The sequence below is a fragment of the Neoarius graeffei genome, chromosome 11 (assembly GCF_027579695.1).
Source record: "Neoarius graeffei isolate fNeoGra1 chromosome 11, fNeoGra1.pri, whole genome shotgun sequence".
NCBI lineage: Eukaryota > Metazoa > Chordata > Actinopteri > Siluriformes > Ariidae > Neoarius > Neoarius graeffei.
Window position 1 is genome coordinate 68,017,881 of NC_083579.1, and position 16,132 is coordinate 68,034,012.

The window sequence follows — 16,132 nt, forward strand, 5'->3', positions numbered from 1 at the left end:
GTCAAGCCGAGCCATCCATGTCGAACTGGCAAACACTCTAACAACAGAGAGCTTCCTCCTTGCTTACCAGAGGTTCACTTCAATCCGTGGTCATCCGCAGAAGATCTGGTCCGATCCTGGAACAAACTTCATTGGAGCGAAACCTGTCCTGGAAGAAATGTATACTTACCTGAGACAACTGAACAAAGAATCACTTGAAGAGTATGCTGCCAAAAACGGTACCTGCTGGATGTGGAAAATCCTTCCAGCTGACTCACCCCACCGGAATGGTGCTGCCGAAGCTGCTGTCAAGGTCACCAAAAGAGCTCTGCAAAGCCTCGGTGGCGGAGGAGGCCTTACCTTCAGTGAGTTCCTGACAGTGCTTAAGCTAGCTGCTAACCTTGCCAACGAAAGGCCAATCGATGCCAGAGTTCAGAGCCGTGAGGACCGCATCAACTACGTAACCCCAAACACACTGTTGCTTGGCCGAGCCACACAAACTGGAGACTTCAAAACAGTAGACTACACCACCTACCCCTTCAAGAGACTGCAAGAAATGCAAACACAAGTTAGCCACTTCTGGAGGTCCTGGAGCCAACTTGCAGGTCCGAACCTGTTCATCCGCAGCAAGTGGCACACTGCAAAAAGGAATGTTGCCGTCGGAGACATAGGCCCAATCCCAATTCTAATTTCTACCCCTACCCCTACCCCTTCCCCTCCCCCTTCCCCTTGGCCCTTCCCCTTGAAACTGAGCTACAAGGGATAGGGCTTGAAATTCAACCCCTATGTATTGGGATAGCCCTTCAACGATCGCATACGTCATCGCATACCTCCGTCAGCGTTTACGTTAGCAAAACGCGACCAAATGCGTCACTGGCTGCGACCAGCCGCTACAGTCAGAGCCAGAGGCAGAACCAGAAATCTCTGCTGGCAGGGTGTGATTTGTTAACTAACACCACTGAATGGGATATCTTTGGCGCTTCGTGCACCACATCCGACAGAATGAGGTGTCAGAACACTCATGTAAACAATAAAAGCGAGAATAACAGAACAAAACGTACGCAGTCAAGCAACCGAAAACAATACTCACTCCCAAAGCTTTTTAGCAGCAGCTTGGATTTCAGAAATCGCTGCTCATTCTCAGCTCGAAAGCGAATCAAGCGGCGTGTTTCCTCTGGATAACAACTTAAAACACGTAAATAATGGAGAAAATACATTTATGACAATCTTTCGCCGCGGGAACCGCCATCTTTCTGAAATCCACATGAAATCTCGCTGAAATCCGCATGGCATTGTGGGAAATCACTCAAACCCCTTCGTTCGGAGTCAGCTCCAGGAAAATCTCCGTTTGGAGGGGTACAGAAGCCCTACCCCTTCCCCTCCGCGTTAACTGGGATTGGGATACCCCTACCCCTTCACGTGAACGCGCAAAATGGAGGGGAAGGGCCAAGGGGTATGTCCAAGGGGTGAAATGGGATTCGGCCATAGTGTGGCTCTGAGACCAAAACGCACTGAGGGGGCAATTCAAGCTTGCAAGAGTGGTCAGCGTGAATGCAGACTCCAAAGGCATTGTCCAGGATGTCCATGTGAAAGTCCCCCTAGGTGGACGTGCTCAGGTGAAGACTCCAAAGCCAACCGAAAAGTCCTGGGACCCACAGGGTACCACACTGAATCGGGATGTGCGACGCCTCATTGTCCTCCTCCCAGTGGAGGAACAAGTCAGCAGAGACCAGCTCGCCTGATGGGTGCGATCTTCCCGTGTCGCGCCACACCAAGATCGAGTGGGAGGTGTTGCGGCGACCTGCCACAAGGAGTGCCTGAACGCAGGCTCGCATGATTGACAGCTGCCTCCGCCACTTCCTGCTACGCTGAATCGCTGCGCTACCAGCGCACGCACGCTGCGCTGAACAGGCAGCCAATCACAACGCTAGTTAGCAGGGCAGCCAATCACAACGCTAGTTAGCAGGGCAGTGGTCGTTCTAGAACGATAGGCAGAATTGACATTCAGTTTGTAACGAAGCAGCAGCGCAGCAGCTGCAAAGAGAATTCGCTACTAACACAAACTTTACAGCACATCAGGGAAAAAAGGACAAAAAAGGCTACCAGTAAACCCACTGAACTTATTTATATGCAAACGCTGCGCTCGCAGTAATCCGTGGGCATGAGAAATGTTTGTTCCTTACCTGTGATTGGTTTAATGATTTAAACTTTATTTATCAGTGGCGTGTAGTAAAATATCTTCAGTTAAACTGCCTGTGAAAGGGCTAATGGTTAAAATGGTTCTTAGTTTAAAACTGGTTACCTGTTCATTTATATTTGTTCAGCAACATATTACCTGAATGATTAAAAATGGTTAAAATATACTTAATTTACCTTATACATAAATATTTATATATTGTTGCCTAATTAACTTGGGCTTAGTTATAGAAAAAACAAGCATTTATTCACGCATGCTTTGTTGTAGAAAAACAGGCATTTATTCATACATTTATTTTATGTTTGTATGTTTAAAGGTTTTTCACCTTCTGGCTTCGGCTTCAAGCTCCAAGCTTCTACTTCTGATTCTACCTCTGATTCTACTTCTGATTCTAACTTCAGTTCCACTGAAAACCAATAAAATACAAGACGAGTGGAATCCTGTGTCCGAGTCCTTCCCTTTCAAGTGTGGGAAACCCTGATGCTCACATACACTTGACACACACTTCAAGCACAGTAAGATTCATCCTCTGCATTTAACCCATCTGAAGCAACGAACACACTCAGAGCAGTGGGCAGCCACACTACAGCACCCAGGGATTAAGTACCTCACTCAAGGGCACTTCAGCCACATTAACCTAACGGGGGAAACCAGAGCACCCAGAGGAAAGGCCCTCGTCAGCCACTGGGCTCAAACCCAGAACCTTCGGACTGTGAAGCGACAGTGCTAACCACTACGCCACCTTGCCGCCCCATGCCGTACATATGGGTGTTTTTTTTTATTTTATATAACGAGTCCTTGGTCTTTATTGTATACAGTTGTAGAAGAGTAATGATTTATAACCCTAATAGAAGAAGAATCCTTTATTTGTCACATGCACACTTCAAGCACAGTGAGATTCATCCTCTGCAGCAACGAACACACTCAGAGCAGTGGGCAGCCACACTACAGCACCCAGGGATTACGTATCTCACTCAAGGGCACTTCAGCCACATTAACCTAATGGGGGAAACCACAGCACCCAGAGGAAAGCCCTCGTCAGCCACTGGGCTCGAACCCAGAACCTTCGGACTATGAGGCGACAGTGCTAACCACTACACCACCGTCAACTAGAAGAGAGTGGGCTCCCTTTTGAATCTGGTTCCTCTCAACTTAGGTTTCTTCCTCGTACTATTTCCGAGAGTTGACATTATCACCTCTGGATCATGATGCACACATTACATGCAGATTTCTGTTAAACTGAAACTAAATTGAATTGAAAATAGAAAACGTCGAGGCATTAAAGTGCATGTTCTTGACCCCCCCCTTGAACAATATCGTTTGAGGTAATAATGTAACCTGAAGAGGTTTAAGTTTTCATCAGTTCATTTTCATTGCAAACATAATACTCGATGGAAGGGTTTTGAAATGGCGAGAGGCGGAAGTGACATCATCGGCGGGGCGGAAGCGCCCTCCGTGCTTTCAACTGTCAAAACAAAAAGCAGGAACTGCGACGGTGAGTGATAAACAACGCGGTGCTTTACGTTTTATGAAAAATAACAGTTTTAGGATTATTTTAACAGCCTTTAAAGAGTGTAATAAGGTTTGTGGTTGACTGTTGACAGCTGATGAGTTTATTTCAGGTCAGTGTTTGTAACCTTTTAGTGTGGGACAGTGGCATTTATAATCTATCACGTATTGTTGTTATTATGATTATGATTATTATTGATGCAGACCCTGATAGTGTGAGCTGAAGCACTCAGTCCTACAGGACCAAGCAGCTGTTTTTGTCTTTATGTTGGAAAAAAAAAATGCAAGCAATGAATCGCTCACGTTTCTCTCATTTTGGTGGAAAACGAGATGAATCTTTTTGCGGAATGACATGAATGTAGAGACCGATGCAGTCTGCAGATGTCAGATAGATATATTTTTGCGTTTGTAAGCGATCCCTGCTGAAGGGCATCAGTGTTATGTAATCTATATGCGGCGTGCTTTTGTTGTGCTCTTGGACTGAGGGTGCATGACGTCATAGCTATACGTCATCCATGCCTGGTGCAGCACAGAGCTCCGCATGCTGCATCTCTGTCTGTGGAGAAACAGTTGATGGGATACAGCAATGCAACTGAAGTGCAAACATGGATAAAAATGTCCCAAACCTTATATATATATATATCTCCACAGTGGTGCTTGAAAGTTTGTGAACCCTTTAGAATTTTCCATATTTTTTTATATATGACCTAAAACATCATCAGATTTTCACACAAGTCCTAAAAGTAGATAAAGAGAACCCAGTTAAACAAATGAGACACAGATATTACACTTGGTCATTTATTTATTGAGGAAAATGATCCAAGATTACATATCTGTGAGTGGCAAAAGTATGTGAACATCTAGGATTAGCAGTTAATTTGAAGGTGAAATTAGAGTCAGGTGTTTTCAATCAATGGGATGATAATCAGGTGTGAGTGGGCACCCTGTTTTATTTAAAGAACAGGGATCTATCAAAGTCTGATCTTCACAACACATAGCACGAACAAAGGAGGTTTCTGAGGACCTCAGAAAAAAGCGTTGTTGATGCTCATCAGGCTGGAAAAGGTTACAAAACCATGTCTAAAGAGTTTGGACTCCACCAATCCACAGTCAGACAGATTGTGTACAAATGGAGGAAATTCAAGACCATTGCTACCCTCCCCAGGAGTGGTCGACCAACAAAGATCACTCCAAGAGCAAGGCGTGTAATAGTTAGCGAGGTCACAAAGGACCCCAGGGTAACTTCTAAGCAACTGAAGGCCTCTCTCACATTGGCTAATGTTAATGTTCATGAGTCCACCATCAGGAGAACACTGAACAACAATGGTGTGCATGGCAGGGTTGCAAGGAGAAAGCCACTGCTCTCCAAAAAGAACATTGCTGCTTGTCTGCGGTTTGCTAAAGATCAAGTGGACAAGCCAGAAGGCTATTGGAAAAATGTTTTGTGGACGGATTAGACCAAAATAGAACTTTTTGGTTTAAATGAGAAACATTATGTTTGGAGAAAGGAAAACACTGCATTCCAGCATAAGAACCTTATCCCATCTGTGAAACATGGTGGTGGTAGTATCATAGTTTGGGCCTGTTTTGCTGCATCTGGGCCAGGACGGCTTGCCATCATTGATGGAACAACGAATTCTGAATTAAACCAGCGAATTCTAAAGGAAAATGTCAGGACATCTGTCCATGAACTGAATTTCAAGAGAAGGTGGGTCATGCAGCAAGACAACGACCCTAAGCACACAAGTCGTTCTACAAAAGAATGGTTAAAGAAGAATAAAGTTAATGTTTTGGAATGGCCAAGTCAAAGTCCTGACCTTAATCCAATCGAAATGTTGTGGAAGGACCTGAAGCGAGCAGTTCATGTGAGGAAACCCACCAACATCCCAGAGTTGAAGCTGTTCTGTACGGAGGAATGGGCTAAAATTCCTCCAAGCCGGTGTGCAGGACTGATCAACAGTTACCGGAAACGTTTAGTTGCAGTTATTGCTGCACAAGGGGGTCACACCAGATACTGAAAGCAAAGGTTCACATACTTTTGCCGCTCACAGATATGCAATATTGGATCATTTTCCTCAATAAATAAATGACTGAGTCTAATATTTTTGTCTCATTTGTTTAACTGGGTTCTCTTTATCTACTTTTAGGACTTGTGTGAAAATCTGAAGATGTTTTAGGTCATATTTATGCAGAAATGTAGAAAATTCTAAAGGGTTCACAAACTTTCAAGTACCATATATATTACACACAAGTGTGTGTGTGTGTGTATATATATATATATATATATATATATATATATATATATATATAAAATTACACACACACATCCAGGGTTAGTCTAAATTATGTTAACACTTAAATGATAGAAGCCATTTATTCGCAGAACCTACATCATGTGTGCAAGATGATTTACAGGACAGTCTCAACTTGTTTGCCATCGTGTTCAACACTCAAAACCCAGCAAGCAATAGTACTGTTTAAAGCCCGGACACACATTTCCTGAGGAATAGATGATACCACAGTTCTTATTCTGTCCTTGAGGTCATTGATATCATGAACTTTCCTGCTATACACGTGCTCCTTCACCATACCCCATAACCAGAAATCACAGGATGTCAAATCAGGGGAGTGTGGAGGCCACGGCAATGGTTCACCATGACCTGTCCACCATGACCTATCCATCGACCTGGAAATGTATGGTCGAGGTTAGCACGAACAGTACGGCCAAAATGCGGCAGTGCGCCATCCTGTTGGAAATACCCCACCAATCAGATCTGTAGTGGAAGTTCATCAATGGCATACTGCTGCACCATCTGTAAGGAGACGTCTGATGTCACTGTTGGGGTGTCAAAAAAATAGGGCCCAATTACGCCAGTAGCGGTCACGGCGCACCACACATTCAGGAGAAGAAAAATAGTCCATTAGTGTTAACATAATTTTCATTAACCCCATATATATAATCATTAATTCATTCATCAGATCAGATAAGATGATGATGATGATGATGATGAGTTTATTTCGTAAAATAATGTATAAAATACAAGTGGTAGTGAACATTAGAATACATGGATAGTGCAATAAAGTGTAAGCACTTATTTCCATTGTGGTCCAAGTGTATCAAGTGCCAAAAAAGGGGCGATTAAAAAAAAAGGGGTGGGGGATCTAGAAGGTGTACAAAATAAAATATGGCATGAAGTAGAAGGTTAACTACGTAGGATATAATAAAAGGATTTTGTGAATGCTGATAAAATTGATCAAATGAATTCTTGACGTTGGATTTATCTATCCAATCATCCATTATCTGTAGCTGCTTATCCTGTGCAGGGTCACGAGCAAGCTGGAGCCTAGTACACCCTGGACAAGTCATCCACATAGAGACAAACAACCATTCACACTCGCGGTCAATTTAGAGCCACCAATTAACCTAGCTGAATGTCTTTGGACTGTGGGGGAAATCGGAGCACCCGGAGGAAACCCACACAGACACGGAGAGAACATTGCAAACTGCACACAGAAAGGGCCTCGTCGGCTACTGGGCTCAAACCCAGAACCTTCTTGCTGTGAGGCGACAGTGCTAACCACTGCACCACCGTGCCACCCACACTGGGTTTAAACCTATGTCAAACAGTTATGGACTGCAACTGACTTGGTAGTTCATTCCAGGCAGTGATCGTGGTATCCCTAAATGAAGAATGGCCAAATGACTTAACAAATGACTCAATTTTGTGGCAGAATTTATTTATTAGGCTTTCTTTTTTTTCCCCTTTTGCCTGACATATTTTTAAAGATTTTATATTGAACAGGACCTTTTTGACATTGTACACTACCGTTCAAAAGTTTGGGGTCACCCAGACAATTTTGTGTTTTCCATGAAAAGTCACACTTTTATTTACCACCATAAGTTGTAAAAGGAATAGAAAATATAGTCAAGACATTTTTCTGGCCATTTTGAGCATTTAATCGACCCCACAAATGTGATGCTCCAGAAACTCAGGCTACGTTTACATTACGTCGAATCAGCGGATCATCAGATTAACATTCTTAAAACGATTCGCGTTTACACTAAAACCGTTAGCCGTGCACACAGCAACACCAATACGCGGATACGCTAATCACATGACTTTAGGCTACGTTTACATTACGTCGAATCAGCGGATCATCAGATTAACGTTCTTAAAACCATTCGCGTTTACACTAAAACCGTTAGCCGTGCACACAGCAACGCCAATACGCGGATACGCTAATCACATGACTTTAGACGGCGCGTAACATGATCCCAGTGCATTTCAGACGGCGCGTAACATGATCCCAGTGCATTTAGGGCATGCGCAAGGCTCACCACTTGCAAGTAGAAGGATGGCAAGCCGCGCAAGGCTCATCACTTGCAAGTAGAAGGATGGCAAGCCTAATACACGGATACGCTTGGCTCCGCAGGCATCCTGCGCTCCAAATCACTCCGCCCTGAACAGCGAGTGCCCTCTGGAGGGTGTGCACTCCGGCCCTGCGCAGCTCACACAGCGCGCGAGTGAAGTGCACAAGCCACGATTCAGGACTGAGCCGCTGTGTGTGAGATCCCAGCGCATATCACTTATTACTTGCAAGTGGAAGGATGGCAAGCCTAAAGACAATCATAACTACACAATGGGCAGTATTTACATCAGTATTTGCAGCACACACGGACTGGCCAGCGGGAGTTTTCCCGGTGGGCCGGTGGTTCAGTGTGGGCTGGCGGAGAAAAAAAAAAAAACAGTTGCGCGCTGGCCTTTAATATGATAAGCAATGTTAACAGTTTCTTTAAGAAACTGTTAACATTGCTTATCATATTGAAGGCCAGCGCGCAACTGTAATAAGCAATGTTAACTGTAATATGCAATGTTAACAGTTTCTTAAAGAAACTGTTAACATTGCTTATCATATTAAAGGCCAGCGCGCAACTGTTTTTTTTTTTTCTCCGCCGGCCCACACTGAACCACTGGGAAAACTCCCGCTACTCCCAATGGCCAGTCCATGTGTGATTTGCAGTATTTTCATACTTTTATACTCTTTAATGAAAGGTGATACAAGGCGGAAGTCCGCGCCGTTTTTCAGCAGTCGCCTCACATGACCAACGCCAGCGAATCAGGAAGGTGGATGTCACAGTGACGTTGTCCAATGAGACGCCAGCTAGAGCTCAGCACAGCGTATTCGCGTATTCTCAATGTTTACACAGCACCGGAGCTGACACGATCTGGATTGAATACGTGGACGCTGGCGGATTCCCGTTTCCTGGCTTTTCCAGGGGGTTTAATGTAAACGGACAGTGCATCCGCGAAGAAAACGAGACAGATACGGTCTAATGTAAACGTAGCCTCAATCTGCTCAAAGGAAGGTCAGTTTTATAGCTTCTCTAAAGAGCTCAACTGTTTTCAGCTGTGCTAACATGATTGTACAAGGGTTTTCTAATCATCCATTAGCCTTCTGAGGCAATGAGCAAACACATTGTACCATTAGAACACTGGAGTGATAGTTGCTGGAAATGGGCCTCTATACACCTATGGAGATATTGCACCAAAAACCAGACATTTACAGCTAGAATAGTCATTTACCACATTAGCAATGTATAGAGTGTATTTCTGATTAGTTTAAAGTGGTCGTCATTGAAAAGAACAGTGCTTTTCTTTCAAAAATAAGGACATTTCAAAGTGACCCCAAACTTTTGAACGGTAGTGTATAAATGAAAGTAACTGATTGCCAGAGACCCCTACACATACTACATGGCCAGGCGTACGTCGAAACCTTGGGCCTTCTCAAAATTGAAGCTGCAAATTTTGCACACAATTGTCTTAGATGTCTTTGTATACTGTACCTTTACAATTTCCCTTCACTGGAACTAAGGGGCCAAGAGATATGTGTCACGATTCATTGAAACGCCTCAAAGCGAGCTCCGTAAAGACATGGTTTGCCAAGATTGGAGTGGAAGAACTTGAGTGGGCTGAGCACTGATCTCTGATCTCAACCCCGCTCACCACCTTTGGGATGAACTGGAACGCAGACTGCACACCAGGCCATCTCACTTGACATCAGTGCCCAACTTCACTAATGCTGTTCTGGCTGAATGGGTACAAATCCCAACAGTGACGTTCCAAAATCTAGTGGAAAGCCTTCCCATAAAAGCAGAGGTTATTTAACAATTATTCACTAAAAGTGAAGTGAATAATAACTGAGGCAGAAAATTGTTTTAGTATAAATAAACAGGTGATTACTTTAAAAAATCATATTAACAAAACAATTTATTTCAGTCTTTAAAAGCAGCATGCAAATGTAATGCGTGCAGTTTTGCAGCATGTGCGCAGATGTGTGTCACTTGTCTACACCGAGTCACATAAATTACTTTGTTTTGAAACAGATAAAATAAATCCCAATTCCACCTTAACTTTGAATCGTTTTAGACCAAACTTCGTAGCATCTTGAGTGCTTTTAGAAACAGCATTTTCTTTCATAATTTGTAATTCTGGGCGGCACGGTGGTGTAGTGGTTAGCGCTGTCGCCTCACAGCAAGAAGGTCCTGGGTTCGAGCCCCGGGGCCGGCGAGGGCCTTTCTGTGTGGAGTTTGCATGTTCTCCCCGTGTCCGCGTGGGTTTCCTCCGGGTGCTCCGGTTTCCCCCACAGTCCAAAGACATGCAGGTTAGGTTAACTGGTGACTCTAAATTGACCGTAGGTGTGAATGTGAGTGTGAATGGTTGTCTGTATGTGTCAGCCCTGTGATGACCTGGCGACTTGTCCAGGGTGTACCCCGCCTTTCGCCCGTAGTCAGCTGGGATAGGCTCCAGCTTGCCTGCAACCCTGTAGAAGGATAAAGCGGCCAGAGATAATGAATGAATGAATGAATGAATTTGTAATTCTTCCTCTCTTAGCACTTGGCCGCCATTTTGCCAAGTTGCTTGAGGTGATTATTGAGAAATAGTCTGAATCTCTCGACCAATCAGAGCGTGCGATTTCCTATCATCACCTCTGTATTTATACTAATATAACATAAAAGGAGGACCAACTCCATGTTCATGCCCATGGTTCTCTTTTGGAATGGGTACATATGGGTAGGATGGTTGTGTGTTCACATACTTTTGACTATACAATATTATTTGGTGTAATGAAGAAGGAACATCTGCGAAACTAACCACACTTATTTGACTGTAAAAGCAGCGTTCTATTAGCATTCTACTGGTGTTCTAATGTTACAGACAGGAGGCTAGAACATAATTCATACAAACCCTGCCATGCGTCAGTGTGTGGAGAAGAATGCCTTGTTGTATGTATGGTGCTTCTTAACAATATTTCCAGGTGTGAAAACATCTAAATGAGGAATGTATAAATTGAGTATTGCAGTAACACTCATTTTGTTTTGCCAGTAGGGTTACAGATATGGAGGAGCTGGTACAGGACCTGGTGTCTGCGCTGGAGCAGACCTCGGAGCAGGCCGAGCTAGATGATCTGTGGCAGGAGATGGTACTTCGGCCGCTGCAGCACCGGCGCCAGGTTCGCAGGCGGAGGGGCCGCAAACGACGCTGTGATTTTGAGCACAGCCTCTGCCTCAGCGAAGCGTCCGAGTCCAGCCTGGATGAAGCCTTTGCAAGAGAACAGAGACACGGTGCTGCAGGAGCTGTGGCCATAGCAGCAGGTCCTATGAACCACAGTGATTCTGATGACACGCTGATCGTCAAGCGCTGGACTCCGTCATCACTGTCCTTCCGGACCAGACAGCACTCCTGGCCAGAGTCAGACTCGTTCACAGAGAACACACCAGGAAGACCTCTGCGCAGACGCCGCAAAGTCAAACGCATGCCGCCAAACGTAAATGTTAACATGCAGCAGAGATTTAGAGTGTGTGGATTGGACAGAGGTGAACAAACCCATCGTCACTGTCATCACCATCACCACCATCACCACCACCATCACCACCACCATCATCATCATCATCAGAGGTCCTATAAGAAGCAGAGACTGATCCGGCTGAAGAAGCGCTCCGGGGGTTGGTCGAAGCAGGACGGCGGCTCTGTGGGGACTGGAGTCGGAGGCCTGTCTCAAGAGTGCTGGAAAGACAAGATCCTGCGCCAGGCCAAAGAGAAGAAAGAGGCGTCGGATGAGAACATGTCAGAATGGTATTTTGAAAATATAAAAAATTTGAAATTAGATTACGAACCCCCCCCCCCAAGAATATCCCCTGATACACTGAAGCAAAGAAAGTAAACAAAAATAGTAGTATCATCGACAGTACTGTGACCCTGACCAGGATAAATAAAGCAGTTACTGAAGATGAATGAATATGAATGAAAATATCAAAAATGTACTATTCAGTGCAGTAAACCGGTGGTGTAGTGGTTAGCACTGTCGCCTCACAGCAAGAAGGTCTGGGTTCGAGCCCCGTGGCCGGCGAGGGCCTTTCTGTGTGGAGTTTTCATGTTCTCCCCGTGTCCGCGTGGGTTTCCTCCGGGTGCTCCGGTTTCCCCCACAGTCCAAAGACATGCAGGTTAGGTTAACTGGTGACTCTAAATTGACCGTAGGTGTGAATGTGAGTGTGAATGGTTGTCTGTGTCTATGTGTCAGCCCTGTGATGACCTGGCGGCTTGTCCAGGGTGTACCCCGCCTTTCACCCATAGTCAGCTGGGATAGGCTCCAGCTTGCCTGCGACCCTGTAGAACAGGATAAGCGGCTAGAGATAATGGATGGAAGTGCAATAAACAGTAAAAAAAAATTAATAATAATTCAGCAGTTATAAAAGGAAATTGACAGGTAGGCTGTTTAAACATGGAGATTTGAGCTGTCTCACCTTTTTTAATTTTTTAATCTTAAAAGTGGTTTATTTTTTAACAGCAGGCTTGTGGTACTCGAGTCCGACTCGTGCCCTAATTTTAAGGACTCGTGACTTGACTTGGACTTGAGCACTGATGACTCAGACTCTGATTTTTTCTTTATTTTTTTGTAGCATGCCATAATAACTTGGCATAAGATATTTATATCTACATTAATTTTTGTACTAATTTCGTGCAAGAGTGTCACATCTGCGCGCCTTGGCGCGTGCATCACATAAACTCTCGGGCACACTCCGGACAGCACACGTGCCAAGTGGACTCTCACACGTGCTGTAAACGACTCGCACCTGCACAGGGTTAAGTTTACGCAATCAGTGCGTCTATATAAAAACTATGAAAACGCACTTACTGTACTTTGCGAAGTATTGAGTTGCATTGCTGATACATTACTGAGCCTTATTTTCTTGTTTGGTTTCCTGATTTCCTGTTTCTCGTCTTTGAGTCTGCTGAGTCTACAATATCCTGTTTGTGCCTCGCTCGACCTATCGCCTGTTTCACTGTTTTACAATTTTGCCTGCCGTTCTGGATTGTTTACCGTCTTCACTTGGATTAATAAACACACCTTCTGCATTTACATCCATCTCCCAACCATCTCTGACAGAATACTTTACACTCCCTGACAAAGAGAAGCACATTCACCTGTTCATACATCATGTTCAGGAACAAACTAATGTTAATAGCGTTAAAACAGCCACCATCAAATCGTGCGGTTGGAGTGTTGGACTCGGACTCGAGTCGAAATTTTTTTTCATGGTTGAACTTGACTCGGACTTGAACACTGGGGACTCGAGACTGGACTCGAAGTTTAGTGACTCGACTACGACACTGTTTAACAGCATACAATGATTCTTACAATGTTTTTTTTTTAAAGGAAACTGTATGCTTGGAAATCTAAACCAGTTTCTATAATGCAAAAGACATAAAACAAACAAGTGAGACAAAATTCATATAAAGGCTTATGGTGAGGGTGGCACGGTGGTGTAGTGGTTAGCGCTGTCGCCTCACAGCAAGAAGGTCCGCGTTCGAGCCCCGTGGCCGGCGAGGGCCTTTCTGTGCGGAGCTTGCATGTTCTCCCCGTGTCCGCGTGGGTTTCCTCCGGGTGCTCCGGTTTCCCCCACAGTCCAAAGACATGCAGGTTAGGTTAACTGGTGACTCTAAATTGACCGTAGGTGTGAATGTGAGTGTGAATGGTTGTCTGTGTCTATGTGTCAGCCCTGTGATGACCTGGCGACTTGTCCAGGGTGTACCCCGCCTTTCGCCCGTAGTCAGCTGGGATAGGCTCCAGCTTGCCTGCGACCCTGTAGAACAGGATAAAGCGGCTACAGATAATGAGAGAGAGAGAGAGACTCAGAATAATTTTACACAGCAGAAGTGTTTTTTTTTTTTCTTTCCCCCTTCGTTCATTTTAGTGATTAAGCTTCATAACAACTCTGGCAGCGATCACAAAAGTGAAGACATTTAAAACAATCTAGATGCTTCCCTAAATCTCACTGTCAATAGTCAGTGTGGCCTCATTGCACCATAATTCATACAGGCATCAATTCATCATCTGGATAGGTATTAAAAATGAAGGCCATGAGGCATGTAGTCCTCTGTTGCTGTGGTGATTCTCAGTCGAGGGAATTTGCTGTTGCTTGTTGCCTCAAAGCTACAATTAGCTTAGGATGCCTCTTCTCTAAAATTACGAATAAGATGTTTGGTATTGTATTGATCAGTGAGAAATGAAGTTTTAATAGAATCCAAGTTAATTAAATTTGAGATGAAGTGGATCGCTGAGTCTCCCACCTGCAGTATCGAGGATGATGTGTATCACACAAATGTCTGACGATTGACTTTGACTCAGTGAATTACTTCTGTGTCAGTGGAGACCCTCAATTTACTTAACTCGGGCTGGTAGGAACTTCAGAGATGGCTGAAGCGCAATCTGTCACTGAAGGAGGAAAGAGTGATGTGTGATATTATGTCTGGGATTACAGTAAGGTGAATTTGTCTTGGAAAACTATTTAGTAATAAATGTAACAGAATGTAAATACTGTTGTATGTTTTAGGGTTTTTAAACTTATTATTACAGGAATTTACTTGTATGTTAGGTGCTGCTTTTTCCATCAGTATGTAACGTTTAAATAATGTTGGCTGGCATTGAGTGGTATATCAGATATATTCCATTCAGCTAGCATGATATTGAACGAGTCGAAGACGAGTAGCTGAATGGAATATATCTGATATACCATGAAACCAAAGCCAGGCATTATTATTATTATTATTATCTCATCTCATGATCTCTAGCCGCTTTATCCTGTTCTACAGGGTCGCAGGCAAGCTGGAGCCTATCCCAGCTGACTACGGGCGAAAGGCGGGGTACACCCTGGACAAGTCGCCAGGTCATCACAGGGCTGACACATAGACACAGACAACCATTCACACTCACATTCACACCTACGGTCAATTTAGAGTCACCAGTTAACCTAACCTGCATGTCTTTGGACTGTGGGGGAAACCGGAGCACCCGAAGGAAACCCACGCGGACACGGGGAGAACATGCAAACTCCGCACAGAAAGGCCCTCGCCGGCCACGGGGCTCAAACCCGGACCTTCTTGCTGTGAGGCGACAGCGCTAACCACTACACCACCGTGCCGCCTATTATTATTATTATTATTATTATTATAATACATTCCTTTCAGTTGTTCAGCACATCTTTCTCTTTCAAAATTCTCTCAAAATCTTCCGTATTTAACAAAGCAAACCTGGTGGCTATGTCTGTTTACAAATTGTCACAGTCGCTCGCTAGCGTACAAGTTTTACATCTCCGATGTGGCTCTTTTCCAGTTTTTCGATGTCCGTTGGTATGTTTTTTTCTCTTGTAAATATGCGTGAAGAATATATAATGAAGTTTTGGTAGCCTTTCGGGTGTTCAAGGTGTCTTTCTTTTTCCTGGCAAACACAGAAATGCTTGGGCGCATGCGCAGCAGAAAACTTTCTCGTCGAATATTTGCATCAGCTCCGACACGTGACGTCATGTTGTCTTGACAACCATGCAATATCGTAAACCATATTCAACACTCATTCTCCTAATGATCCTAATGGTTAGAGAAGCAGCTTTGGGAGCAAAAGGTTGCCGGTTCGATTCTCTGAACCAGCAGGAATGGCTGAAGTGCCCTTGAGCAAGGCACCTAACCCTCAACTGCTCCCCAGGCTGCTCTGGGAATGTTGTACATTGCTCTGAATAAGAGCATCCACTAAATGCCTGTAATGTAATGGGTAGAGTGATGTAATACACGTAGGATAAGCGATATGCTAACGATACCGCATGCTATTAAACCTGCTAGAAGGGAATAGAATACATGTTTTTATTCCATCGAAAAAGTGTCCTGTATGTATAATAATAGACAATATATCTCACTACTTCTTCTCCCCTCTATCCCACACTCAGACCTCCGCTCCATCCGTAGCCCTTCCTCAGATCCATGATGATGTAATTATCTGTGGGTTGGTTTAAAGGACAGAGTGAAGCGTCAGCGTCAGCCAATAATGGGCCGACAGCCGGCTTTACATCTTCTACTTTAATTTGTGCTGACCCCACGTGGCCTCTCGATGGTGCTT

At 44.4% G+C, this 16,132-nt stretch overlaps 1 protein-coding gene across 3 annotated transcripts in view; it reads left to right on the top strand.

The window, feature by feature from the left end:
- Nucleotides 1–3,624: 3,624 nt before the first annotated feature.
- Nucleotides 3,625–16,132, top strand: part of LOC132894596 (G patch domain-containing protein 2-like) — a 66,229-nt gene continuing 53,721 nt past the window's right edge. The window contains exons 1-2 of one of the 3 annotated variants that reach the window (XM_060934645.1): nt 3,625–3,671; nt 11,071–11,820. In XM_060934645.1, coding sequence (XP_060790628.1) covers nt 11,084–11,820 — 737 coding nt within the window. In that variant the 5' untranslated portion in view covers nt 3,625–3,671; nt 11,071–11,083. Of the gene's footprint in view, nt 3,672–3,710; nt 3,799–11,070; nt 11,821–16,132 lie in introns of those variants that run through there. The other 2 variants (XM_060934646.1, XM_060934644.1) reach the window with 2 other exon arrangements.